General features: G+C 35.5%; 4 protein-coding genes and 1 non-coding gene across 10 annotated transcripts; 4 read left to right on the top strand and 1 right to left on the bottom strand.

Moving 5' to 3' along the window:
- The first annotated feature begins 7,550 nt into the window (after nucleotides 1–7,550).
- LOC111808604 (Agenet and bromo-adjacent homology (BAH) domain-containing protein) lies at nucleotides 7,551–11,759 on the top strand. Of its 2 annotated transcripts, XM_023694692.2 has the most exons (7): nucleotides 8,042–8,118; nucleotides 8,947–9,012; nucleotides 9,290–9,378; nucleotides 9,549–9,671; nucleotides 9,792–10,583; nucleotides 10,669–10,882; nucleotides 10,965–11,759. In XM_023694692.2, exons 3-7 carry the CDS (start codon nucleotides 9,328–9,330, stop codon nucleotides 11,465–11,467), a joined length of 1,683 nt encoding a protein of 560 aa, XP_023550460.2. In that variant the 5' UTR covers nucleotides 8,042–8,118; nucleotides 8,947–9,012; nucleotides 9,290–9,327; the 3' UTR covers nucleotides 11,468–11,759. The 2 variants fall into 2 exon arrangements, with proteins under 2 accessions (XP_023550459.2, XP_023550460.2); XM_023694691.2 differs by lacking the exon at nucleotides 8,947–9,012 and having other exon boundaries at nucleotides 7,551–8,118.
- Nucleotides 11,760–11,975: 216 nt separating this feature from the next.
- LOC111809131 (uncharacterized) lies at nucleotides 11,976–12,846 on the top strand. Its single transcript, XM_023695491.2, has 3 exons — nucleotides 11,976–12,090; nucleotides 12,160–12,241; nucleotides 12,342–12,846. The coding sequence occupies exons 1-3, from the start codon at nucleotides 12,076–12,078 to the stop codon at nucleotides 12,782–12,784; spliced, it is 540 nt and encodes a 179-aa protein (XP_023551259.2). The 5' UTR covers nucleotides 11,976–12,075; the 3' UTR covers nucleotides 12,785–12,846.
- Nucleotides 12,847–13,284: 438 nt separating this feature from the next.
- Nucleotides 13,285–16,491, bottom strand: LOC111808144 (transcription factor TGA2.3). Of its 5 annotated transcripts, none has more exons than XM_087116743.1 (11): nucleotides 16,235–16,491; nucleotides 16,010–16,122; nucleotides 15,863–15,924; nucleotides 15,581–15,772; nucleotides 15,408–15,476; nucleotides 15,254–15,313; nucleotides 15,030–15,107; nucleotides 14,522–14,579; nucleotides 14,155–14,426; nucleotides 13,811–14,056; nucleotides 13,285–13,709 (listed from the first exon to the last, which is right to left on the bottom strand). In XM_087116743.1, exons 1-11 carry the CDS (start codon nucleotides 16,300–16,302, stop codon nucleotides 13,563–13,565), a joined length of 1,365 nt encoding a protein of 454 aa, XP_086972869.1. In that variant the 5' UTR covers nucleotides 16,303–16,491; the 3' UTR covers nucleotides 13,285–13,562. The 5 variants fall into 5 exon arrangements, with proteins under 5 accessions (XP_086972869.1, XP_023549727.2, XP_086972868.1 ...); XM_023693959.2 differs by having other exon boundaries at nucleotides 14,522–14,576; nucleotides 16,235–16,486; XM_087116742.1 differs by having other exon boundaries at nucleotides 15,408–15,482; nucleotides 16,235–16,485.
- A 622-nt stretch (nucleotides 16,492–17,113) lies between these two features.
- TRNAL-AAG (transfer RNA leucine (anticodon AAG)) lies at nucleotides 17,114–17,194 on the top strand. Its single transcript has one exon. It is a non-coding gene; the product is annotated as a tRNA-Leu (tRNA).
- Nucleotides 17,195–19,590: 2,396 nt separating this feature from the next.
- Nucleotides 19,591–26,186, top strand: LOC111809139 (GDT1-like protein 4). The gene is made up of 13 exons (XM_023695501.2): nucleotides 19,591–19,850; nucleotides 19,942–20,010; nucleotides 20,988–21,047; nucleotides 21,158–21,205; nucleotides 22,001–22,089; nucleotides 22,218–22,254; nucleotides 22,350–22,397; nucleotides 22,864–22,932; nucleotides 23,013–23,057; nucleotides 23,153–23,214; nucleotides 24,069–24,141; nucleotides 24,243–24,337; nucleotides 25,831–26,186. The coding sequence occupies exons 1-12, from the start codon at nucleotides 19,830–19,832 to the stop codon at nucleotides 24,312–24,314; spliced, it is 693 nt and encodes a 230-aa protein (XP_023551269.1). The 5' UTR covers nucleotides 19,591–19,829; the 3' UTR covers nucleotides 24,315–24,337; nucleotides 25,831–26,186.
- Nucleotides 26,187–27,624: the final 1,438 nt, after the last annotated feature.

Genomic DNA, 27,624 nt, shown 5'->3' with positions numbered 1-27,624 from the left:
CTATAATTTGATCTACACTAATATTGTCAGCATCCGTTCGCTATATACATGTTTGTAAAAATATTGGCCATTGAAGCAATCTAAGTACACAAAAATGTCCAGGCATCAACTTCCACAATTGGTCCTTATTTTTCTTCTTTGGGTCACTCTTCACTTCATATTACTAAGAGGCATCACAATCATTTGCTAAAACATCTACCATATCTTAAGTAGCTAAAGATCTCGATCCAAAGAACACGAAGAACAAGAAAGCAAAAATGCAATGAAAAATATAGGTGGCCAGAAAGTAAACTCTCCAACGTTGGTGACTTTAAACATGTACAATTACTAAGAATACATCTCCAAAAACCGAAAATATATATAATTTAATTTACTTTATTATCAATTTACTATAATATAGTCATGAATACAACAACCTAACAATTTTTACACTTGAGTAATGATAGCTTCAATAATTTTATTTGGGAAAGATGCTCTTCATCATCAATGCCTTCACGCCAATGCAATTTCTATATGAGCTACAAAAGATTAGCCAAGGTTTTTGAACGATCTCAATTTTCCAACATCAACATAGTTTGTCAATGTGTCTGCTGGATTTTTTGCACGGTCTATCTTCTCCAAACAGATATCACCTTCTTCCACTAACTTGCAAGTGAAGTAGTATTGTCTTTTAATGTGTTTTATCTTTGAATAATGATAGGGTTCCTCACCAACCGTATGAAACTTTGACTATTTGTATAAAAAAATCTTCTTAGGTGGCTTCTTACTTAACTCTTCTAGATAATCTGTCATCCATATCATCTGTTTTCCACCTTCTATATTCTTCAAACACATATCACCTTCTTCCACCAACTCGTGAGTGGTGGTATCATCTTCTAATGCGTTTTTATCTTTGAATGATAGACTAGGTTCTTCACCAACTGTATAGCACTTTGATTATTTGTGTAAAAAAATATTCTAGCTCTTTGAGATAATCTGCTATTGTCATGTACTCATCCTCAGTAAATGAAGCTTGGACATCCAACTCACTGTTGTTCCATCTATAATGTATATACATTTGAATGTACTTTTATTGGAGTCTACAACTTCGCAAAGATTAGCAGCAACAAAACCTTGCACAACTATTTTGTCGTTACCATAACGAAGTGAAATATTAGATGTACATCTTAAATATCTAGAAGTTACTTCATAGCTTCCTAATGTTCTTTCCCAGAGTATGTCAAGTACTTGCTAACAATTCCCACCATATGTGTTATATTAAGTCTAGGGCAGACTTTTAGTATAGATCAAGCTCTCAACGGTAGAAACACATATGGAACTAATGTCATGTGCTCACACTTAGCTGTTTTGGAGATTGCCCCTTTGACAATTTAACACGATTTGTAAGTGACATTTTCATCAAATTTCACGTCACAATATCTCTAGATTTTTATGTACTTGTCATCCCAAAACTTGTACCCAATTATGTTAGAACCATAACCTATGAAGTAGCACTTGACAACCTTAACATCAAGCTTGTCTCTTTTCTTTGGATCAACATGAACATATATAGTGCAAGCAAAGGTTCTCGAGGAAAAGTACTTGAGCTCTTTTACTATTCATACTTCTTCTAGCATCATGAACCCCAAGAGTACTGCAACCCTTTATTGACCAAATAAACTATTGTATTCACAACATCATGAATTCTCGTACTTCTTATCTGCTCCTTCAATATTCTGTTCACTCTTTCAACAATGTCATTTTGTCTTTCCTTATTGAGAATTGTCTTTATTTATCTGACTCCCTCCTTGTACATTTTTAAATTTTGATTTGTCATATTCTCTTCCATTGTCTGACCTTAAACAATTGATCTTCAAATCGATCTGATGTTCAACTTTAGTTTTCCACCTCTCGAAAGTAACAAAAGCATTTGACTTGTGTTTCAAGAAATAAACTCATACATTCATGCTTAAATCATCAATAAAAATGACGTATAACTTAGATACACCAAATGATGAAACTAAAGATGGTCCCAAGCATATGTATGTACCATTTTCCACGGTCCAAACATTATGGACCATTTTTATTGGCCATATTTGTTTGGGCCCTTCTATTTTCCTCTTCTCCTTTGATCAAGGAGTAAGAGTACGACTTAATTTCTCGTTTGCGAATATTTTTGCTAAAAAACCATCTCAAATTTATCAAACTGCAGTTTTTTATAGGGGTGTACATTCAACCCGGCAACCCTACAACCCGGACCAACCCAATCCGAACTATAAGAGTTGGGTTGGGTTGTATTAGCATTTCGGGTAGGGTTGGGTTCATTTTTCTGAACCCAAACTAAATCGGTTCGGTTTCGGGTTCATGGACAAAACCTTCGGGTTGACTCGAGCCAAATGCAAATATATAAAATACATTAATAATATTTTTTGTATTAATGAGTTTGCGTACTAAGTCCAGTCTAAGGACACTCCCGTCTGTTTTTAATTTTTTAATTTTTAATGAATTTTCATTTTGTTATTGTGTTATTTTATTATTTTATTATTTTTATTTTCTTTTTTAGTTTCTTTTATATATACATTTTGTTTAATTTTTTTATTTTTAATTTCTTTGTTTTGTTTATATTATTTTTTGTTACTTTATTATTTTTAATTTTAGTGTTTTGTTTATATATATATTTTTTTTTATATTTTTCTGTTCTTTTTTCAGTTTCTTTTATATATATACATTTTGTTTATTTTTTTTATATTATGTTGTTATTTTATTTAATTTCTTTTGTTTAGTTCCTTTTATATTATATACTTTTAAAATATCTTAATATTTCATACTATTTAGATATTTCATACTATTTTTAAAACACTTTAGTCTAAAATGACATATAACTATTAATACATTTCATATTAGATATTTCATACTATTTTTAAAATATTTTAGTCTAAAATAACATATAATTATTAATACATTTTTTTAAAAAAATACTCTAGAATAAAGTAACATATAACTATTAATACATTTTATATCTATAATACAAATGTTTTTTTAATTTCTTTGTTCAGTTTCTTATATATATATATTTTAAAAATATCTTAATATTTCATACTACTTTTAAAACAATTTAGAATAAAATAATATATAACTATTAATACATTTTATACCTATGATATAAATGAGTTATAATACATTTTATACATATAATACAAATGTTTATTAATTATAATTTATATCTATGTTTAAATTATTTAGATGAATGTTCATAAATTATATATATAATTTTAAAACATATTCTAAATTATAATATATTTATTATCTATTTGTTGCAATTATTATATCACAATTTATATATATATTTATTTTTTTAATAGTTGAAATTAACGAATAAATAAGTATATTTTAATTAAAATATTTATATATATATATATATATATATATATATATATATATATATATATATATATATATATTTTTTTTTTTTTTTTTTTTTTGTTATATACAATACTCTAGCTAATCATTTTTATTGTTTATTTAATTTCATAATCTATGCTTGTATTTTTGTTATATACAGTACTCTTAAACCAATTTTCGAAAAATGTCGATATTTAATTGTTTTTAGTTTTATGACAATGTTGAATTATGTTAATATGTTACAATTTTTGCTGTTGTTACATTGATTTTTTTTTTTCAACCATTATAGATTGATTTGTGTTTGTTTGTGAACTTTTAATATATTTTCGGGTTGGGTTGGGTTGAGTTGGATTGTAAAAAGTTTATGGTTCGATTGGGTTACCAATCCAACCAATCCGAACTTTTGGGTTGGGTCAAAAAGATCTCCCAACCCGGACCATGTACACCCCTAGTTTCTTAGATCTTCGGGAACTATTGATCGCAGGAACAACAATATCTGAAAACTCAGGTAAATATGACATCAAAATTAATGCTTTAATTCTATCGTCAAAATTAATTTTCACATAGCTCATTACAGTAATATTAAAAACATTTATATGATTTGTAACAAGTCTACCTCAAACATTTATAAATTGAACAATCTATGCATCAAATATACCTTGTTTATAGCTGACTATTATTATTATTTTTTATTTTTTATTTATTTATTTTTTTTTTTTTTTTACATATCCGAGCCTTCAACAAATCCGATGTTGTTTTTCTTGTTGATGATGTTAACACCCCGTTTCTAGGCAACATCAACTGAATCAACCCTAGAGCTTGTCGATCTTTGAGCTTTCATTATTTCGTGGTCATGGAATCTGGCCTCACCCCGGATAAGGGTTCATGATATTTCTGGTAGAAATAATCTTCCATTATCATCTTCCAAAAATCAAAATCAGATCCATCAAACTTCTCGATTCTCATCTTTGAGTTTCCATCTTCATAATCTGAGATGAATCTCTCCTAACTCTGATACCAATTGTTAGTATGCAACTCACCCTCAATCCTATATAAAATATAAAAAAAAACACGAAGAACAAGAGAGATAAAATACAAAATATATATATATATAGTAACACTAAAATGGTAAATGTCATGATAGCTAGAAATTTAAATGAATGATTTCAAGCACGTGCAGTTACAAAGAATATATCTTCTAAAACACTATTTATAAAATTACATGAAATCAGCTTACCCAGGTGTTCATCTCGACAGAACTTCATTCAAATACGGTAGTTTGTGCTTAGTTGGTATTTTTTTTTTTTTTTTTTTTTAATTTTATGTGTTTATTTTATATTTTAAGGAAATAATACAAAGTTATAAAATTAATTATTTATTTAATATAGAATTAAAAAATCAATAATGGGAGGACGTTTTATCCACGAATTGGAAATTGGATCGATTATTAAATATTAGACTTCTAATTAATTTTTAAATAAATATCTAAGAACACTAAAAAAGGAAACCCGGCGGCTCGGCGCCCAAGGGTGGGGCCGGCTTAGCTGTCTTTGGCGGCATTTTGGAACCACTCACGTCATCAATTTTGCCTTTATTCCCTAGCCCCTCACTTTTCTCTTATTCTTCTTTCCACCCCCTCCATTTTCTTTATTATTCTCTTACTGCCCATTCCATTTTTAAATTCTTCTTTGACATTTCCAATGGCAGGAGATATACTTGTCTGCTTCCACGTCTATTGCTCTTCATGTGGATTCTTTACGCGGTTTCTGACGTGGCCTGAACGTGTGTGGGCCCTGCTTTCTCGCACGTCATCACTCTTATCTCTCAACCCCTTTCTTCCTTTATTTTCTTTTATTTTAATTTTTTAAAACGGAATTGACCGTTCGTTGCGGTCGATTGCGTAACGTTGCAAATTACAATTACTATTCATTGGTTGCCATATTATTCACCTTATCTTTTCGTTTAAAAGTTTTTTCTTTTTTTAATGTTTTTTTATTCGAAAATAGAGGAGGAAGTGACTTTTAAACTAATTCCATATTTAATAATAGATAAGGAACTCTAACAGTAGACCATCTTCTTATCATCGAGCACGAAATGGTTTTTTCCTATGCTCTAGGTAACAAGATGGGTCGGTCTCTTGGCCAACCCATACGATTCATTCTAGTGGGTCTTCAATCAAACCTTAGGTGGTTCGACCCTTTAGATTGTGAGTGAACCAATGGACTTGAACCAATTGAACTTATCAATTGAGTTGGGCCACTCGCTTCATTTTTGTGCATGTCCAATTACATCACATTTAACGTTCAATACTCAACTAGAGAGCGTAGTGGTGCAATATAAGCATAATTTTCTAATTACTTTTTAAATTTTAAATTTTAATTTCTTGTACTAAAAAAAACTTCAGAAATAAAATATTGTTTATTTTTCGAGTTCAACAATTTGAGATTTAGATCCAACTTTTTCCAAAGTCATGTTGCGGAAACTCATGTGTCATTTAAAAACGTATTAAAATTATAGATTTTTATAATAGATTATTTATTAGGCTTTATTCATCCAATTATATTTACCCTCGAACGTAACAATTATTCACCTAAGCTTAATTGATTTAACTGTGCAAACTAGTTAGAATTCAACCATACCAATTAACCCAACCATGCCGCATCCCATAGTAAAATTAATTACTTAGTTGGCCTAAACTAAAGTTAATAAACTTTCTTAATTCTACTCCTTAAATTCCACTTTCACCGGTGTTCCACAACATCATAATTTATAACTGTATTATGGAAATTAGCTCATCTAATTGTAGGAACTAATCCAAACTTGCATTCAAATATCAAGCTATAATTGATAGTTATAATTAAGTGAATGACGATGACGTGAATATTGCTAAAAGTGCATATTTGATAGCTATAGCGTTTATGTAATTAAAATTATTTGAAAAGTCTTTTTGAATTATTTGTATTTATGTTTCTATTGTATTCATAGGTTGAATTTGAAGTTTTAAACGATAGAATGACATTAAAAAAAATATTTTATTTTTGTTTGGTTAAGGAAGAATGGGACTTGCTACTAAAAACATAGCATCAAATGGACTTTTAAAATAAAGCGGAAGCTCAAGTAAACTAAATAAAAGGCACATTTAAAATCATCAATGTCACGTCAGTTTCAACCCCCAATCTAGAAAGTCGTCAGCCGTTGAAAGAAAAGCTTGATCGCTAACTACATCCCATGTCGGAACAACCACACACAAAATAGAGAACCAAACATGACGTAGATCGATAGATTGTGTGCTAAAGAGACTATCTTTCCTAGAGGTTGTGAGCTCATCAAATCAATTGTTTTCAGCTTCCATTAGACGATCACAAACTCCATCAAACACTATATCTTTATTTCGATGATTTCACTCTTTAACAACAACAAAATCATTTAGATACAAAGGTGGAGAGGATCCTCATGTATGGCAATCGAAAAAAGTAAAGAATGAGATCAGTTGAGAGATGATCAGAAACTATAGAGAAATTAGAAATAAAGATATCAAGACAGAGGAAGAGATCGAGGGAAAGGAAGAACTCGTGTTGTACCACCAAGTCATGAGAAAGAAACCTAAAGTCATGCGGTTGAAATACTTTTTTTTTTTTTTTTTCACGGATCTTTCATATTAATATAATATATTATAAATTATATGAGTGTAAGATAATAATTATATAAAATTCCCAACATAAATATTTTTTTATAAATTAATTAATAACAGATTAGGTTAAATCTAATATATGTAATAAATTTATGAATTAATTTTAGATTAATTGTAATAAATTTAATTTTGCTTCACAAAGCGCGAGTCTTCCCTTACCTCACCGGCAACTACGGTTTTTACTTTTTACTCGTCAACCTTCAAAAAACGGTCCTATATTTCTCAACCTACATCTGTTCGCACCATTGAAAACCCTCCTAACCGCACGTGACACCGCACCTTACACACGCTTCGGCTCTCATCGTAAATCGCCTCATTCACAGGGGTGTTTTCGGCATTTCGTAAGATGAAAGTAATACGCGCGATTTCTTTGAGCCATCCTCGTCGATTCAATCTTAGCCGTTCATCGCTATCCCTAAATCCGCAATCTCGAAACCCTAGCTTCTGCCATTTATACTATTTCGATAAATTTTCTATCTTTTAATTTCGCTTTCTCCAATCCCTCTCCTTCTTATATATATTTCGAAGGGAGCCCAGCCCCAGGATTCTTTAATTTTATACAAGAATTTAGGAAGAAGAGGATACAATCAGAGTGATATCCCAATTCTTCTTTCTGGGTTTTTGCCCCATCCCCTGTAATTTCTATTACAAGGTTTTAATCGGGGATTTTCAGATTCGACCAAGGTGTCTATTTTTGTGGGTTTTGATTTCTCGAGCGGGTTCCTTCACTGTTTTTCTGTTTGTAAAGAGGTTGTCGGCGGTGGGTTCAGTTGCTTCACTGCCGGAGAGGACAACAATGGCGTCGGTGGCGTGTGGGTTTGTGAGCTGGTATGAGGTCTTCGTGTCGAGTGATAGAGGGAGAAGAGAGGTTCATTATTATCTGAAGCGTGGCGATGGGGGTTCAGATCTGGCCGTCGTGGGGAAGGAGAAGAGTTTGAGGCACATGACTTATCACTATGCATTGCGGGATCGCTTCCTTAGTTCTTCGCTCACCAAGCTTAAGTCTCGCAGAGAGGTCGTTGAATGGCTAAGCTCTGTTGTTTCTGGTACTACCGCGTCTCTCTCTGGAATTTCCATCACGGAGTTCCTAAAGTTCTTCTCCTCGACCTTTTTTTTTTTTACTTCCTTTTTCCATTTTAGCTTGCTGTCTTCCATTTTTGGTTTTGTTTTGATTTTTTTGTTTTGAGTTGGTCAGGGGTTTTTGGTTTGTGGAGGTCGTTATTCAGATCTAGATAATCTATAAAGGATTCTTGAAGGGTTTGTCTATTTATTCGTTTTCGACCCTCAAATTCGTTATCTTTCTCCATATTTGAGCTAGAGGATGTCGTAAGATCTTGGGGGAAAGATTAATTTTGTCCAGAACACAAAACAGAGGGGGTCAGTTCATTTGTGGGTTCTCTGGAACCGGTCTTTATATCACGATGTCGAATGGCTTGGTGCTATTGAGAGAGGAAATTTTGTAGTTTCTTGTCCTCCAATTTCCCGATCTATCAAAATCATGACATGGTCGGGCCATGGATGACTTGTTCGTCTTCGACTTTGTTGAATGCTCAGGAGGTTTCTCCATTGGGGTTTTCATTCCTTACGAAATTCTTGAAACTATGCCTTTCCCAGTTAAGATTATGTCTTCCTGTATGGTTGGGATCCAGCGGGTTGCGTTTGTTTTTGAGCTTTTAGCAGCATGTCGATAAGCCACTCTGTATCCATCTCTCCTAAAATCGCCTTTGTTTTGATTTTCCTTCTGGCCTCAAAGGATCTCTTTTGCCTTTTCCCTTTCGCATGTGGCTACTTTTGATTCGTCAATACCGTTGTTATTTCTTCCATGGATTTCTGGTGTTCATGTTCATGTGAACTGACAGTTATCTGGGCTGCAGGCACACTTACTCAAATTTTAAAGGGCTGATTGAAGCAACGGAATACTTTTGGCCTCATAATTATAGGTTATGATCTTTCATGGCCAAAATTGTTATGTGTTTTTGATTGCTAATATTCCATTTCGTTATCTGGGTTTTCCCCGGTGAACCCTTCTGTTTGCTGCCTGAAAAGATTTTAAATTCCGAGCACCGTAATTCTATTCGTCTTTTTGATTCCAGTTCATCCATCTTCATGTCTAGTCTTCCCCTGTTATTTGAAATTTTCATGCCTTTTTATCATTTTTATTATGAGTTAGCAACATCTGTGCATAGTTTAATCAATGCAATTATTTATTTTTACCAGATTCGCAACGTAAAACATCACAACCATCCGATCGTATAATGGACATAGAAGGTGAAGATGCTTGCCCGTCGACTGTTGTTTCTCAGAAGGTAGTACTTTAAGAGGGTCTATTTCTTTGTTTAACCAGTTGATGGTTCCATGTTCTATTCATTTATGTGTTCTGGCTTCCAAGTATCTGAAAATTGGCATGTTATTTAGCATTCTCCAGCCTCAAAGCTTGCCAGTTCTATTGTTTTCTTATTGCTAGTTCTCTTTTCAGGACGTTCAACAGATAAAATTGGGTCAATATACCAGAGATTTTTCATGGCTAGGATCTCCATGGACCTGTAAGCGAAAGCGATGGCACTATCCATCTTTCAGCCGCAATGGTTTTAAGATCTCAGTGAGTAGTTCTGTTTGTTCTCCAACATCCCCTTTTGTCTATCCGAACAGTGAATCAAGTTTCTGTTCATTTGTTATTGCCTTGTATTAATCTTGCATTTTCTTTTTCATAATCTTTTAGGTTCATGACTTTGTATATGTCTTAGCCGAGGAAGGCAAACGTCTTGTTGCATATTTGGAGGATATGTATGAAGACTCTCGAAGCAACAGGATGGTTGTGGTACGATGGTTTCACAAAATTGATGAGGTTGATATTGTTTTGCCACACAATTTTAGTGACAGAGAGATTTACTTTTCTCTTTGTCTTCAAGATCTCAGTGTTGAATGCATAGATGGGGCGGCGACTGTTCTTAGTCCCCAGCATTTTGAGAAGTTCCAGAACGAGGCGAAACATACTTTATTGGAGCCGTATGTTTGTGAGAAGCAATTCGATAATGATGATATCAAACCCTTTGATATTACACAGGTCAAAGGCTATTGGAAGCAAGAAATACTCAGATACATGTACGCTCTTTCTTCTTCGAAAGCCCACACCCACTCTCAGCAGTCAGAAGATGACACGAGTGCTGAGATGAGGCCTCGAAAGAGGTATCGACGCTTGAGAAAAGATGACGTGCAAAATACTGAGAAGAGAAAACCTGGAAACATATCTTCTTCTCCTGACGTGTGCAGGAACAGCGGTGTTGTTTTCAGTCCCAAATGGGGTTGTGCTTCTAAAACTTTTATAGGCAAGGAGTTGAACAATGCTTCTTCTGGTCAGTTATCTGTAGGATCAGAGATTGAAGTTCTCTCGCACGACAGCGGTATTCGAGGGTGTTGGTTTAGAGCTTCAATAGTAAAAAAGCGCAGAGAGAAGGTCAAGGTGCAATATCACAATCTTCAGGATGCCGATGACGAGTCGAACAAGCTTATGGTATGCTTTCTTTTGGGTGATTACGGTTCTCTTTGGCTTCTCGTTTTCTTATTTTTAATATGAGCTTGATGGTCATTGCTTGCAGGAATGGCTTTCAGCATCCAGAGTTGCAGCTGCTGATCAATTGGGTTTACGCATCAATGGACGATTAGTTATTCGTCCACAGCCCAGTAAGGATAGCAAAGCTGCATCGGTTTACAATGTCGGGACAATCGTTGATGTATGGTGGCACGACGGTTGGTGGGAAGGAATTATAATTCAGAAGGAATCCGAAGACAAGTTTCGAGTTTACTTGCCAGGTTCGTATTTGTTTGAGTGAAAAATGCTATCCATGAAAAAGAATCCTCCTCACTAAATTGCATTTTCAATATATACGTTCAGGTGAAAAGCAAGAATTGGTTCTTGGCCGAGACGATTTGAGGCATTCTCGAGAATGGATAGGAAACCGGTGGATGCATATGCAAGAAAGGCCAGATATCGCAACTTCGATTCTGTCCCGTCCAGCAAATGATGGCTTCCCTAACAAGACGTTGACCTTGTTGATTCAAGATGCTGTTTGTGACAGCAAACAACCAGGAGAAGATCGAAGTCAATCAAGCGATCGAGTCAAGACTAAAGAACTGAGCACAGTTCCAGATCTGTCGAAGGACGGTTTGCTTGCCAAATTACGGTGGACGGGTTCGAAAAAAAGAAGCCAACCCAGTGGGAGCGGTTCATTGGCGAGTAGATCGGTTTCTTCTCCATCAACTTCTTCCAGTCCATGTGAAAGAGGTGCAACTCCAAACTCCATGAAAGTGGATCATGAGAACTGCAAATACCTGGGGGATTCTCTGTTCACTTCATCAGTCGTGCCTGCTCTCTCAAGCTTGGTAATGTCGAGATGATGATTTTCTTTTTGATATTTTCTTTGTTAATAAGTTCAATTTATTTGAGTTTTGTTAAGTGGGTGGTGATGCTGCATCTATTGGATGCTTATTGTTGCCCTTCCTTTTGGGTAACCCCCTGCTTTTGCCTTGTAATTTGGTAGCTTAGAAATGTTAACCATAGGGAGAGGGGTCAGTCTTTGTATCAAATCGCTATCTAAATGTTATTTTGTATGTATAACAAAAGATAACCTAATGCTATCACAAAGCTCTCCCCCTCCATGTTGAGAGCATATCAAATTTTGTATCTAAATGTTATTTTGTTATTACCATCCTTATCAATACTCGACTCAACTCGACCCAATTTAACCATAATTTCTAAAATAAAAAAGGAAAATATGATCGAAGAATGTAGCATGAAGGCAATGCAAAGAGAAAGGCAGAAGAAGGAAGCAATGCTAAGTTTGCACAAAAAGTAAAAATATGGAAGTCAAGAAGTATAAGACATCAACAAACCCTAAACCCCAAAACAGAATCAGATTCCATTGTTCATCTCCACAAATATAAATCAAATCCAAACAAAACAACTCCACCTTTTCCAATTCAACATAAGAACATCCCTCCAATTCATGTCTCACCCAAAGGCAAGCAAATCCATTTCTCCTCCTCCTTATTTCTTGTGCTTTTCTTATAAATTTCCCATTGTTTTGCAGCAATTCTGTATGGTTATGAAAATCAACGTCGATTGCAATGCTTGTTGTCGAAAACTTCGAAGGATTATCTTGAAAATGAAAGGTATTAATAAGAGAAACAAAAATTTTAAAAAATGTTCATCAAAATCACTATAAAATTGACCCTTCTTCTTGTTGTTGTTGTTTTGATTTGGATGGCTAAGCGATCGAGAAGCATTTGATAGAGAAGGAGAGTCACAGACTGATCGTGTTTGGCAGATTCAGGCCGTCCGACATTGCCATTAAGATCCGGAGGAAGATGAATCGAAGAGTCGAGATTCTCGACGTCGAAGAAATGGAAGAACCCGAACCCGTTGCCGATCAAAACCCACCGCCGGAGCAAGCTCAAGTAGTCCCCGGAACCATTGACGACCACAATCCCAACCCCATGTTTCCTTCTTTGGAGCATGATGATTGGAGGCCGCCCGTGTTTCCCTCTCTTGCCGCCCACCAATACCGTTCTTTTTCATCTTCTCGTCCTGATTTCGCCGTAGCTTGCTTGCCGGAGCCGGACATGGAGGAACGCTTCTGGCATTATGGTCATGACTATGAAGTTGTTGGAGATAGAGATCACACCTTCTCTTGTCACGATTACTACCATTACTAGCTAGTTTGTCTCCTTTTTTTAGAGTTCTATTATACGTAATATTAATTAAAATCATTAATTTATTCCTATGAAAATTATATGAAATATAATTACATTAGCACGAGCATTAGAATCCCAAGCCCAACCTCTCATTCTTTTCACACCCTCCGAGCATGAATCCCACCCGGCCAGGTAGCACCATGACCAGTCAAGCTGCTTCCCCCCTATGGTTGCAAGTTGGAGCTATCATAGCTTATGGCTAGAGCCATAGGGAGCCCAACAAAGATAAAAGTAAGGACAATGAGCACGGAGCCCGCCAAGCATATCCATAGTCGTAGATTAGTTTCTTACTGTTCATAATTGTGATCTTAACAATTGAAGACAAACGGTTCGCAACTAAAAAAGAGAGAACCAAGATAATAAAGAATCACTAGAATTACAAATGAGTAACGTGGCTATGTTAGAATGTAGCTAGAGTGGAGCCTAAACTCTGGTGGGTTTGAAAAATAAAACAAAAAAAATTAATAATTAATATAGATATGATTACATTAATCTGTATCAAACCATACCAAATTAAGCATCCAGAAAATTATATGGAAAAGAAAACAAAAAACAGGACACTTGTTTGGTAACAGAACAAAGTGGAAACCAAGTGGGTCAAAAAAGGTTTCAACTTGCAGCCCATAATCCCTTAATATTGATAAAGAACAGTTCTCAAAGTTTGATGATTCTGTTCCAAGAAGCCATGTTCTTGCTGTAGATTGCCCTTGGTCTGGTGTCGATATGGCTAAGCTAGATATCACTCTCTTGGTCGTGCTAACCATAGTGAACTGAGAGCTCGAAGACGTGAAATGTAATCACTGATGACAAGAAGCGCTCGTGCAGCTTGACGAGTAGTTAATATCCTATGCATCTGTTGGAGCGTTTGTTGCCTCAACAGATCAGCCTGAAAGAGAAGACATGAAGGATTCCTTAATTAGCTGCATACATACTCGTTTGTCTATTATCATTCTAAAAGTTGATTGAACGGTTGGAAGTGTTAATAACCTGATGTAGAAAGTTCTCGAGCGTCGTTAGCTTGCTCATAGCGATTGCCATTTGGCCCATGTAATCAGCGACATTCCCTGAACTGGCTGGACCTATAGAAGCAGTGGAAAGAGTTTCTACAAGAGATTGTTGCAAAGCTTCTATCCCTTGTGACAATGCATCTTCAGCTTGTTGGGATGATTGCTGCAAATTGCATATACCCATCAGCTGCTGATCTGTTAGAGGCTCCAAATGGCTCCCAACTATCTGAATTCATTCAAATCCAAGGCCAGGAAGTGAGTTAAACTAAAACACGACTCGATCGATTCGTACTGAACGATCTCGAGCTTACGAAACAGTTTTACCTTTAGAAGCTCGGACGAACGGAATCCTCCCAGCCACATGAAACACCTCTCAGCAGGAGTCTTCCACATGCCTGAAAGAATGTGAAAAACGTCGGCCTTGGCGCCTATGCTCTTCAGCCTGAAGAGTTCATCATAATGTGCCATCACCCCATCAACAAGAAATCTCAATTCCTCATCTCCCAATTGAGAATTTGCAGATGCTCTTAGATCATTGACAAGCCGTTGATGCTCGTCGAGCCACCGCGCGTAGTCGAGATCGAATGCCAAGGCACCTAAGGATGATATTAAGAAACAACGCAACTAGTTCATCCAGGAGTTCATATTACAAACTAACATACTGTAATCACCATGTTTCATCTTTGCTTACCATTTCCTGCCATTGATAAACAATGGTCTCCAGCCCCAGAAGCCACAAACATGCCCTGCTATCAATCAAACACAATAAACTTTCCATATTCGAGGAAACGAGAGCGCTTTGTGCAAACTAAACTGTAACAACCTGAACCCACTACTAGCAAATATTGTTCTTTTTGAGTTTCCTCTCAAAATTTTAAAATGCGTCCGTTAAGGAGAGGTTTCACATCCTTGTAAGGAATGATTTGTTCCCTTGAGATCTCACAATCCACTTCCTTGTGGGCCCAGCGTCCTCGCTGGCACACAGTTTAGTGTTTGGCTCTAATACCATTTGTAACAGAACAAACCCACCCCTATCAGATATTGTCATCTTTTGACTTTTCCTTCTAAGCTTCCCCTCAAGCTTTTATAATGCGTGAGAGGTTTCCACACCCATGTAAAGAATGTTTAGTTCTCCTCTCCGACCGATGTGGGATCTCACATTAATCATTTAACTCGGGAAATCTCAATCACCCAAACACCTGTTGGCGTGCTCGATGAAGCTCCTGCTCTAGCTGCGCAAGCCTCTGTCGACTACTTTCCAGCTGCTGGACATATGCCTATCCAAAACCAAAACCTATAAATGTTCCAAATATATTCCCTTCATCAACTTAAGACATCAAAATTCTAACTTTAACAACAGCACAACAATGACGACAACGACATCATACAACTTTCAGCCACTCAAAAAGCAAAAACGCATTACTTTCTTCCTCAATCGACTCTTCCGAGCTGCTTCTCGATTCTGAGCAAGCCTACGAAGCGTCTGTGAGCAAATTCAATGGTTACATATTGAAGTTTTCAAGCACTAAATTGTGAAAAATGGAAAACAGGGAAGGGAAAGAGCTTCATGAGAGGACCTTTTGATCTACAGATTTAGCTCTAGATTGACCCATGGAGTCCGCCATGAGAGTTCCATGTGCAACTACCTGAAGCTAAACAAGAAGCAGACATAAAAACCATTCACTGCAAGAAACTGGAAAGAGATAAAGAACGAGTTTTTTTCCTCTGTTTCTTCTTCCAATTTATGCACCTGGTTTCTTTCATCGGTGTCGATGTCTGTGGAAGTGTCAGTCTGTTGGCTAGTATCTGCCATGGCTGACTCGCCCCAGTTCTCAAAGCTCCCAGCCGCCATCGTCTGCGGCGGAGCCAGCTTCTTCAACCGCATCGATTGCTGTCCCGTGTCTAAATACCCTGTTCCTCCTATTGAACCCACATCCGTGCTCTTCACAACCATTCAACAAAAACCCACAAACCCATTAACCCTCAAAAGCTTCATAGATATACAACGACAAAAAAGAGATGATTGAAATACCCCGTACGGTAGGTGGATTGGAAAAGCTGTATTGTGGGTCGATTTTAAACGGAAAACAGAGCCTAGAGAAAAAGAATATATATTAAAAGACAAGAAAAGAAACCAAATCATTTTAAAATCAGAAGGTAGTTAGAGGAGAGAGAATACTTGGGCTTAAATCAACAGCATCATCTTGATGAAAAGCAGCAACAGCAACAGCGGATTGTTGAAGCTCCATATCCGGAAGAAAACGCGTGTGGAATCGTCCATTGTCATCTCCCCTGTTTTAACAACAAAAAAAACAGAGAGCCACCATGGAAGTTAAAAAAAACATCATCAAACCCCCCAAAAACCAAAACCCATTAATGTCGTTGAAGAACCATTCTACACTACCAGAGAACAACGGAAGAAGAAGAAGAAGAATGGACATAGAACTGATCTGGGTTTTCAAAGCTCTGCATTTTTACTAGAAATAACAACACCCTTTACTTTCCCTGTCTTTCTCAGGAAACAAACAAGTAAAGAAGGGTAGCAAAAGCAGAGGAATTGAAAGCAAATTCAGGGTAGAGAAGAAGAAAGAAAGCAATCGCTGTGCAGTGGAAGAAAATCTGTTGATGTATGTTTGTAAGAACAGAATAGCTTATCAGTCCTACAATTAGAGAGAGAGAGAGAGAGAGAGAGAAAGAATAAGACTTTTCATTATTGCTATCTGAGTTGGGATTTTAGTTTCCCAATACTCTGTTTCCAGAGGTAAAACAGAATTCACTTTCTCTCTCCCATCTCTGTACGTAACCTTCGTTTCTATCTCTAACGTCCAATCCCCCCATTTTCGACCCTTTTTTCCTTTTACCCATTTCTTCTTCCTCGACTTTACGCAGCGCAACAATGGCGTTTAAAGACAGAGCCTTCGTTGAAGATCATGGCACTGAAGAAAGATGAAATTGGAAGAGGAAAACACAGAGAGAAAGCGATGGGTTTCAGAATGCAAGCTCTTTTTAACTCTCTTGTTTTATTTTCAGTACAAGTTGTAAGAGCATTGTTGAGATATCAATGTTTTTGTTTTTTGGGTTTGATTTTGTGATGTCTAACCATGGATTACCAGACATTACGAGTTTAATAAAATATAGATTATCAGAATTTATTGCTCTTATATTACAAACTTCACCTACAAAACTAACTAAGAGAGTGTTGAAATAATATTAGATTTACCATAATTTTACCAATTGAGATTTAGGTTTAGATTTTCAAGTTTAGGGCCATGGCTCAACCAACGTTGAGATGGCCGAGTTGGTCTAAGGCGCCAGATTAAGGTTCTGGTCCGAAAGGGCGTGGGTTCAAATCCCACTCTCAACATTCTTTTGCTCTGAAGGGTCGGGCAAGGGTCCCGGACCTTAACTTTGAAAGTTGAAATCTTTTGCTCTGAAGGGTCGGGCAAGGGTCCCGGACCTTAACTTTGAAAGTTGAAATTTTGGAGGGAATTTGGACTTCTTGAGTCAAATCCGCCCATATCCCCTATTGGGAGGAATAAAAATGCCTTAAAATGTACCCTATAGGGAGGTATGCCTCAAAATGTACCGAGGTATGATGTTAGCTATCCATAAGTGTTAGAGATGGGCTTGTTGAAGGGTCGGGCAGAGTCCTGGACCTTAACTTCAAAGGTCGAAGCTTTGGAGGGAATTTGGACATGTAGTTCTTGAGTCAAATCCGCCCATATGATCTATGGGTAGAAATGAAAATGCCTCCAAATGTCCCCTATGGCTTAAGCGAGCTACCTTGTGACACATACCCCTATGGCTTAAGCGAGCTACCTTGTGACACATACGTGTGTCTTGGGCGACTTTTGTGTCAATCGAACACCAAATTATTTCATGAGGTCTATCTTAGAGTTCTAAGATATCTTGATTAGTTATTTACTAGTCCATTTCGATCGTCATCAACTTGCATATCATAGGGTACTCAATGCACAAACTCGTTCGGGTTCTAACTCATGGTTTTTTTTCATATCGTTATGGACATTGTCTATTGAGACGAATTCTCCACTAGGGGTGTAGTTGACGTCTCCTTAGTAGGATCCGTAATGTCCCTATCATCAAAGAGGGTGTGACCCTTGTGCCTGCCAACGCCCATTTACCGATGTAGTTCCGTACCCTTATCTAAATAAGATCGTCTAAAGAAAGTTGAAAATCTCCTAATTGACCCCATAGAGTACTCATATGGTTCTAAAAGGTTTGATTGTTTCAAGATTCAACCATATTGTACAAACTAATATCTTATAGGTACTAATGTAGACTCTTGTCATTTAGGAACGGTTCACCACCAAAAGTTAACTGGAAACCTCTAAAAGTTCTCACACAATACAAATTATTATGTAGACCCTTGACAGTTGGGTCGAGTTCATAATTATGGGTTAGTTGGTGAATTCTTAATCGTCCATGCATAGCAACATACACACATCATGCATGGTTTACTTCATCGACCGAGACAACAAAATAAACTAATCATGGATCCTAGGATTTTCAACTTCTCCTCGAATTTCCTTTTGTCGTCGATTGTACCACAATGATTGACGAGTTTTTTTTTTTTTTTTAATTACTATTTTATTTATTGTTGTCACTGTCATGAGTCGTATCAGAGTGACAACAATAAATATGAAAATGAGAATTTAAACTATAGACCATTACATTGAATTATACCTCCAAAAATCAACAAATATCTTTGATATCAAATGTATTATTGGACAGGACATACTACATAATTCATAAATAAAAATCACTGACATTCTTTTATAGCCCGAGAAAATCAACACCAATGAGATAAAAAAAAATGTACGAACTGGTAATGCTTAAATCAACTGGAAATTTATGTGAAATAATAAAAACAAATATGAATGGAGAAAATAATAGCATTCCGCAAAGAATTTGATGAGATATAACAAAGAGTTTATCAAAACGTCTAGTACCTACTTTAGATGTCTAAGGTGAGAATATTTATTAAAACCACCTCACCTAAATAGTGTGAAAGTCCTCTATTTATAATCAAATAAATTACCACGATTTCAAGCCTTGAATAGCTTTTTTCGACTCAGCATTCTTGAACTCTCCAAGACGGAGTAGAAATTGAAATTGAACATTTTCCCACTAAAAAATATCTCTAAACATTTTAAAAGCTTCTGTTAGGAGTTTCGTTTAGTTTCGTTCTCTAATTAACATGAGATCTCACAATTCACCTCTTTGGGTCCAACATGCTCGCGTATTTGACTCTAAACTATTTGTAACAACTCAATCCCACTACTAGTAGATATTGTTTGTTTTGGCGGGGTAACAACTCTATTTTAACTTTTGAAATTTGAAGTTTTTTTATTTTATTTTCAAAAGAAAGTCTTCAAATCTATACCTATATGGAAAATAATTTTGGAGATTTGGATTCCATAAATATTTATAAACCAAAAAAAAGAGAAAATTAGGAAAAAGAGGACAAAATGAACTGTTTGCATTTGCTTTATTTATTTTTTCTATATTTGTGTTTAAATAGGATTGTTTTGAAATAATCTTAAACATAAAGGGTTAAAATGAAAATTTCAAAAGTTGGGGGTATAATTCTATTATTTTTTAGTAATTTAATTATAATATATATATATAAAAAAAAAATTTAATAATTTCCGCGGTTGTTAAACGCAAGCGCAACCATTAGTCTTTAATCTCTATCATTTTAAATTCTGAAAAAAGAAAAAGAAGCCAAAAAAAGAATCATTAAATTGGGAATCCACGCCACACGCCACACGCCACACGCCACACGCCCTTCTTCCTCGCCACTCCCTCCTTCTCCGAGTCCCCTTCCGAACTTCCGACCCCAGCGACGACGTCACATCCACCGCTTCATTTCACTGCAGTTTGGGGACCCGGAGCCCGTCGGAGAATCCATTCTCTGACGCTCCTCTCCTTGCCTCTTCGATCCCTTCTTTTCCTAATTCCTCTTCCTTTATCCACCCATGGCCACCTCCGTCATCCAGGTCTTTGATCTGTTTTTTTTTTTCTTGATTTTTCCGTCCTACTGCTCGGATTTAATTTGATGTTTGTTTCTTCATTTCCTTATGTTTCCAGGGTTTTACCAAGTCGCTTGCCATGACTGTGCTCTCCGAGATCGGCGATAAAACATTCTTCGCGGCTGCGGTTAGTCCGTAATTGTGGATTTCTGTTTTTTTTTTTCTTTTTGTTCTTTTCATAAATTTGTCTTTAGTGTCATCTGGTCTAACTTGTAAGCAATGTGTTTTCATCCGAAAGTTGACCTGGAATGGAATATGTATCGTGTATGTTATGCTACTTCGCATAGTGGATTTTAAAGTACGCTTCAATATCACGTTTTGTAGTTATCGGATTATGTTTTATCGGTCGGAGTGCAGACTTATTTGATTCCCACATAAGGAGGGAATTTTATTTCTTCCTCTTTTTCTTTTTTTCAAGGAGAGATTCTCTACTTAAGGACCTTGTAATATTTTCCTTATATAAGACGAGTTAAAGGTGAATTTATTAGTTTGCGATATGGATCTCCTACTCTAACCGGATGACTTTTCCTCCCTGCTTCCCTGGAGATGGAAATGCGATTCGGTTGATTTTCCTAAACAGTGTTCCTGTCGCTGCCTGTCTCCCCTCGCTTTCACCCAGTTGGTCAAAATTTCTCTTTTGTTACATTCCTTCATGTTTTAGAAATGGACAAAGGAGAATCACGCATCTTATAAATTGTTGTTTTACTAAAAAAATTCTTATTACTATATAAGAGCTACTGAAAATATGAGATGCTTATACCAATACCACAATATTCACCATGTGGAATAATACATTTGGTCTGATTTGTTATGTGAAAGACCTAGGTGATTGGAAGTCATCATGGAGAACATTGGACATTTAGCATCATATAGTTTGTTTTAGAGAAGGGTCCTTGTACTTTATGCCTTGATAAGATTTACTGTCGAAATCTATCTACTTCAACTAAGAAAGACCTGTCATTTTTACTTCAATGTTTTTATGTGCTATTTTTCAACTTTTCGAATGAATATTGTTTTCCTAATAGTTTTCTGAGGGATGAACAGTGATTTTTTTCCTACGTAAATTTCTTTTCACTTTCTCATGTTTTAATCCTCTGTTTAAAGATCATGGCAATGCGGCATCCAAGGAGACTTGTCTTGTCTGGTTGTCTGTCAGCTTTGATTGTAAGTATGTTTTTTCAAGTTACTAAACATTGTTTATTCATCGCATGTGCCTCCACCGCCTTCCCGGTCAACATCAATGCCTCTAACTTAGTAGTTTTACTGTTTTTTAGGTGATGACCATTCTTTCTGCTCTGGTTGGCTGGGCTGCCCCAAATTTGGTAAGAAAATTGATCGCTCGAAATGAATGCCTTATTCTTGCCTGTTATTTATTTTATCTGCTAGGGCTTGGTTTAGTGACAACACCAAGCGCATTTTTTGTATGCATGTGATGTAGATGTTAATTTTGCATTTGCTATTTGATTATCTTTGCTAATATTGTGAGATGCAACAATAGTAGATTTGCAATGTTCAAGTTAAACCAATAAATCTGCATGCTTGCACTTTGCTTTATTTTTGGTTTCCTCTTCCCACGGATCATATTTGTGCCACTGAATGATAAGGGAACTTCTTGAGAATTTCTTTCATGGTAACATTTAATTGCTGCTTTTGTTTTTCTTTTTTGGGATAAACTATAATTGTTTGATTGTTGATTAAGCAATAATAAGACATGTTTTGAAGAAATCAAGGACATGTTTTGAAGAAATTAAGTCACTTAGATCCATATTTTTTTCTCTGATTTGAAAGGTGGTAGTTTTAGATGAATGCAGTTCGGAATCAGGTCTTTGTATTTTGTGTTGTATTGGTAAGTTGGAGTACGAAATCATTTCATCTGAATGAATTTCTTTTCAACAAAAGAATTTAAAATTTGAAATGGTGAAGTGCTTCCTTGAGCTTTGATGTCATCCTTTGTTATTTAGCTACAATCTTTCTTATTGTTGGGGCAAAATGCTCTCCTTTGTTTAGTTGTCTTGAACTATCAATCATTTTTGGTTCCTCCCTGGTCATTTTCTTCTCCAGTTATTCTTTGTGTTTTTTTAGCAGATCTCACGTGAATGGATTGTGTTTTTTTGCAGATCTCACGTAAATTGACTCACCATGTCACAACTCTTTTGTTCCTTGGTTTTGGGCTGTGGTCTTTATGGGATGTATTTAATAATGGAGGGTAATGGTTTCTTGTTATTTTGTATTTTTCTCCCAATATTAATTTAATTTTCTTTGTGCACTTAAGTAACCAAATGAACGGCTGATCAATTGACATCTTTTTTTTGTTATAATTTTTTTTATTGACAGGGAGTCTGAAGAACTTGCTGAAGTTGAAGCTAAATTGGTTAGGGTTTTATTTATTTCTTTATATTTTTTAAGTCACTTCTGCACACATAGCTGGAATTTCATTTTTTTACCTCAACTGTTACTTGTGCCTAGGATGCTGATTTGAAGGCTAACAAAAAAGGTTCCAAAGATGGCAATAAGGTATATTATACTATCAGAAAGAGACTATACATCCTCTTACCCCTTATAAACTGTCACCCATTGTAGTCATTTCAAAAAATTTACTCCGTCCTATAGTGTTTATAAAAAGAATTCAAGAATTTCCACTTTAACAACTTGATTTGGGAGAGCTTCTAGACGTATGATGTGAACCTGCATGAGGGAATTAATTTTCCTTTTAAATTCTTTATTCCTAGACAATTAAGTGTTCAGAATCCCATTTGCAGATCGTTTATATACTTTATTCCCTTTTGAAGTCACTTCCTCTCTCTAAATTGATTATTATTCTTATCATTTTGTTACGGGATAGAATTGGTCGAAGTCCTTGTTAGAGAAGGAAGGAGAAGCTGTAGTATTTCTATTTTTATGTTTAGATTGGCATGTTGAAATTACAGATATAAGATGCTTATGTGGTATTTTGGAATCATAAAGCTTAACCTCATGACAGGTTGATGATGAAGTGAAGAAGCACAATCGGTCAATTCTCTTGCATTTCTTATCACCAATATATCTAAAGGTTATATTTTTGTAACCTCTGATAATTCAGTAAAATGTAAATGTAAGATTACTTAACTCTTTCCCCTGGAGTTTCTGCAGGCATTTTCCATTACCTTTTTTGGCGAATGGGGTGACAAGAGTCAGGTTAGTATCATATCAGAACTGAGAATGACCTTTCTATCTAACTTAAGGTGTTGTCTCACACCTATAGTACTGTTATTTTTTACTGCCTCTGTCAGCTAGCGACCATTGGCTTAGCTGCAGATGAAGACCCACTAGGTGTCGTTCTTGGTGGAATTTTGTAAGTTGTGCCTATGAACTTAACCCTTCTATTTGGATTGATTCTTCGTGCATGTGTTTGTTCCCTCTGATTTTTTTTTCTTCAGTAGACAAATTTCCTTTCCATTATTTTCCCAATAGAGACCCCACTTTGTCCTATGAGCATAAGACGAGTTTTGGATTCATATATGGAATTCATTGTGCGCATGTTAGGGCCTCATTGCTTATGATATCAGATATCTCTATCCTGCATTATCGTAAGCAAGATTCTTTTGGAAAGTTCTGGTATCTCAACCATCTAATATACATGTGGTTAATATTCCCCATTAGGTTGTGATCGTTCAAACTTGTAGGAGACTAGGCTCTGGGATAACTGCATTGCATATATTGTTTATTAAATTATGGCAACCTCCTGCCTACTTATGTACAATTGTAAAGGTTCTATCATTATTTCTTGTTTAAAAAAAAAAAAAGGTAAAGGTTTAATCGTTGCCCGTTTGATGTTGTTCTTTTTGTTGAAGTCTTAACATTCATATTGGACTTGTTCAGGCTGTAGCAATTATTAAAAAATATACTGGCTAATGAATAATCAGCGATCAGTAAGCTCAATAGATAGGCTGTGTTCTTCGAAGAATATCCTCTAGTTTTGTGCGTCAAATGACAAAATTTTTAAAGTTGATCGACAAACTGCTTTGAACCATAAATTTTGTTATAATGCAAGAATGAAAATTTTATTGCTTATAGAAAGTGATTGGTCTCAGTAGGAGCTGAATTTTATCTTCTGGTGATGATAATCATATTGGATGTGAATGGAAAACAACACAGTTATCTACCTGTTTTTCTAGTTGGAAGTGTCACTAATAACTTTTCTTTCAGGGGACAGGCATTGTGTACAACTGCTGCAGTCCTTGGAGGAAGGAGCTTGGCGTCACAAATCTCTGAGAAAATTGTATTCAACATTTGATTTGCTCTTTTTTCACGCTGAAGTATTAGTTACTTAGTGTTATTCTTGTTGAACAGCGTAGTCATATTTTCGTTTCTCCTTTTCAGGTTGCTCTCTCAGGTGGGGTTCTGTTCATTGTTTTTGGAATCCAGTCGTTCCTCTCAACTGTCGAGCCGTAATTTTTATTACAAAGCTTGTTATGGTTAGTAATGATGCTGGCTTCAATTCTGGCATGTTTTAGGGATATTACTTATTTTATTAGTAGGGGGTTCTTTGTCTTTACAAGTATTTATTTATTAATTTATATCACATGATCAAAAGTAGCTTCCTTTTCTAACTGGAGTTGGTTAACTACGGTAGAAGAAGAGGCTTCATATTATATTCTTCCTGCTGCCGAGGTCATTGTCATGATTGTTCTTCCTTAGTAATGAGAAATTTAGTCAGGAAGATAATAAGAAACTCCAATACGCATCTGTTTTTGTTCCCCTGAAAATGGGACTTGGTGGTGTTAAAATGATTGAAACCAAGCTTTCCCGGCCAAACCGAGGATAGCAACATGGGCCAACAAAAACAAAGGGCCTACAAAAAGGGTAGCTCGAGTGGAGCCAAACATGAATGAACCTAACGATGTAAGAAATGTCTCCAATCTGATGAAAAGGAATGGTTCTTATTTCATTATGTCTAATCTCTATGCGGTTAGCAATTTTGACATCACTACCATCTATCAAGTTCAATCTTCCTATCGTCTCTAAACGAGGTTTCACGCACACGATGTAGCGAAGGATAAGGATCCTAGGCGTGGGTGACCTAACGAGTAATTAAGCGTATTTAGACACAAGCACTCAAAGTAAGGTGTTAAACTTGGCTTGGACCAAACTCTCTTTCAAGATCTCCCGAGGCCGTTCAAGACTTCTTTCAATCCAAATACTCCATAAAATTGCATAAAATCAGCCCTTAGGAGAACGCTACCACCTTCTCCCTGAAGGGAAGATGAAGCAGAACCTCCTCCATCATAAGACATCAATTCCTTTATTGGCCAAAATCCTGAAAACATTGTACAGGTAGTCTCAAGAACGAGTGAACTGATAACTCCAAAGCAGATAGCTCAAATCCTTAGACGCCTTCCTATTGAGAATGCATTAATGCTGGCCCAATTGAAGAATTCCTTTGAATTCAATCCATAGTGTTAACCCCTCGTGTAAGACCTGCCAAGCATGCGTTGACATGTCGGGAATATTAGCCTTCCTTAACAAGGAGAATAAAACAGAGGAAGGGGGGCAAGGACTACAAAAAGGGCTAGAAAGAGAACAAGAGAATCTTTTGGAAGGGTTAGGATCCTAACGAGTATCCAACCCTTCAGTTGATGAGGGTATTATCCGGAAATTAAAACAGCTACATTGTAGAGTTTCTATATGTCAGCCTGTTTGTCTTCCTGTCAGACAAAGGCTGACGAAAATGCAAACTTTGGTTACTGTTCTTGCAGCATAAGATGCTGCCTTAGAATAAGTTCGAATCTGGCTTTGAGGTTAAATTACTTTTTCTATAAATATTTTTTTTGTTTGTGTTTTTTTTTATTATATAATTTTCAAAAGTACCTCTAATGACTACGTAACCAAATACAAAATCATTTGGAACTTACCCTTATCATTAAAAATTTGGCACATTTTATATCTGAGTCATTGTTTCCACTTGCAGGCAGGAGATTTGATGAAATATTGCACAGCATATTCTTCTTGATTGGACGAATTTGAGAACAATTTAAAGAGCCTGCATGTTTTACCAGAGATACTGTATAAGTGTACGCTTTGACGAACACGGGCTGCAATGCAATAGTAGTTCTCATTTCTAAAATATTGAAGATGTAGGCTATCCAATTGGACCGGATCCCAGAAAATTTGAACTGTTTTTGATGATCAGATATATTCCTTTGCAGTAATCACATTGTTAACACAGTTCAAAACAAAAAGATGTACTGGTTGATTTGACACTTCAGTGGTTCATGACAATATTTTTTATGTTAATGTTTAGTTCACAGAAGACTTCTCTTTTCATTCAACTTTAGTTATGCATTTATGTCATAATCTGGGAAGTGCACAGGGAGAGGTAGCTGCTGAAGCCATTGGCAGCTCTAGCTTACTCCTAATGGGTACGAAGGCTTCCAAGAACAGTTTGTGCAGTGGCGAGTGGGAGTGATAAAGGAATGGATGAGCAGGGAACAAGTGATTGTCAATCCTAGAAGTGCACAGCCAGAAGAAATTGGCGCAAACAATCGGTCTGCTTCAGGGGTTGAATGCACAGCAGAGGTGGTAGAGAAATACAATTTATGATAAAAAAAGAGGCATTTCCAGAATTGGCTTCTCATTCAACCAAGGGACCATTTTCCCACTCTGCCTTACCAAAAATAAATTAGTCAAATGTATTGAAAGATTCTAAGTCTTCTACTATGGGATATGCTTTGTAACTTAAATGCTTTAATTGCCCACTTTCTACTTTCCCAGGATAAACTTCTATATTATGTGTGTTTCATTTTCCTTCTGTCTTACAATAATATTAGAATATTCTAATAAGATCTGTTTAGAACATCAAAAAATAAATATTTATAATCAAATATTGACGTAGACTCACAAAAAAAAAAAAAAAGAAAAAAGGAAATTAAATCAATAATTATTTGTTGGGTTTGGCCTTTGCAGGTGACCATTTTAGTGGGATGACTCTGAATTTGTAGCATATTGATAAAAATGTCTCTAAATTTTGTATTTGTTTTTTTAAAATACTCCTAGATTTTTTAAAGTTTATTCAACTTAAAAAACTCAAATTAATTTTGAATAAAATATTAATACATTTTTAACTTTTTTTTTTTTTAAACATTCACAAATACGAGCATTAACATTCTTAATCTTGATAAAAATAAAAAGTTCTTACCGATATATGGACGAGGACGGGTTATCTAATTCATCTCCAAACTTTTTAATATTATTTTTGAAATTTCATATGTATTTTTAGAACATGGTATTAATGTTATTAATGTTTTTGTCCGTATTTTAAATTTTTTAAGAAAGTTTGTATGTATTAATGAAACTTTTGAAAAATTCAATAATATTTTTGAAATGCTTTAAAAAAATAAAAGGGTGATCTTGAAATCTAAAATTCAAGAGTAGTCTTGAAATATTTTCATTTAAATGGTAGACTAGTTTTGAAATTTTTTAAAAGTTGATAGGCATTTTTTAACTTCTTTTTCTTCAAGCTATTAATGAAAATTTAAAAATAATAATATTTGAGTATTTATAATTTTAATAATTATGTATATTTAAAAGGACGTTTAATAATTTTATTAATTAAAAAAAAATATTATAACAATAATTGCATAAAATGAGATGATTAATGGAGAAATATATATATATCTGATACTTCAACCCTCAACCAATGGATATTACTGTTTCATAGGTTTGGGAAAGAGTTAAAAAAAGTGGACACCAAATTTTTGTTGGC

This window comes from Cucurbita pepo, chromosome 13 (genome assembly GCF_057944985.1).
Source record: "Cucurbita pepo subsp. pepo isolate OVF chromosome 13, ASM5794498v1, whole genome shotgun sequence".
Classification (NCBI taxonomy): domain Eukaryota; kingdom Viridiplantae; phylum Streptophyta; class Magnoliopsida; order Cucurbitales; family Cucurbitaceae; genus Cucurbita; species Cucurbita pepo.
The sequence above is the reverse complement of the archived record's forward strand: the minus strand, read 5'-3'. Positions and strand labels throughout refer to the sequence as shown.

Excerpts from the sequence above, each read along its gene's own strand:
- LOC111809139 (XM_023695501.2), top strand. The coding sequence starts at position 19,830 with ATGGCCACCTCCGTCATCCAG. Across the intron at positions 23,215-24,068 it reads GTCGTTCTTGGTGGAATTTT|GGGACAGGCATTGTGTACAA; the intron begins GTAAGTTGTGCC and ends CTTTTCTTTCAG. Across the intron at positions 24,142-24,242 it reads CACAAATCTCTGAGAAAATT|GTTGCTCTCTCAGGTGGGGT; the intron begins GTATTCAACATT and ends TCTCCTTTTCAG.
- LOC111809131 (XM_023695491.2), top strand. Across the intron at positions 12,242-12,341 it reads GATTATCTTGAAAATGAAAG|CGATCGAGAAGCATTTGATA; the intron begins GTATTAATAAGA and ends TGGATGGCTAAG.
- LOC111808604 (XM_023694691.2), top strand. The coding sequence starts at position 7,869 with ATGGCGTCGGTGGCGTGTGGGTTTGTGAGCTGGTATGAGGTCTTCGTG. Across the intron at positions 9,379-9,548 it reads CGACTGTTGTTTCTCAGAAG|GACGTTCAACAGATAAAATT; the intron begins GTAGTACTTTAA and ends TTCTCTTTTCAG. Across the intron at positions 10,584-10,668 it reads ACGAGTCGAACAAGCTTATG|GAATGGCTTTCAGCATCCAG; the intron begins GTATGCTTTCTT and ends CATTGCTTGCAG.
- LOC111808144 (XM_087116742.1), bottom strand. The coding sequence starts at position 16,302 with ATGCAGAGCTTTGAAAACCCAGATCAGTTCTATGTCCATTCTTCTTCT. Across the intron at positions 14,580-15,029 it reads TTCATCGAGCACGCCAACAG|CAGGGCATGTTTGTGGCTTC; the intron begins GTGTTTGGGTGA and ends TTTGATTGATAG. Across the intron at positions 14,057-14,154 it reads GTTCGTCCGAGCTTCTAAAG|ATAGTTGGGAGCCATTTGGA; the intron begins GTAAAACTGTTT and ends GAATGAATTCAG.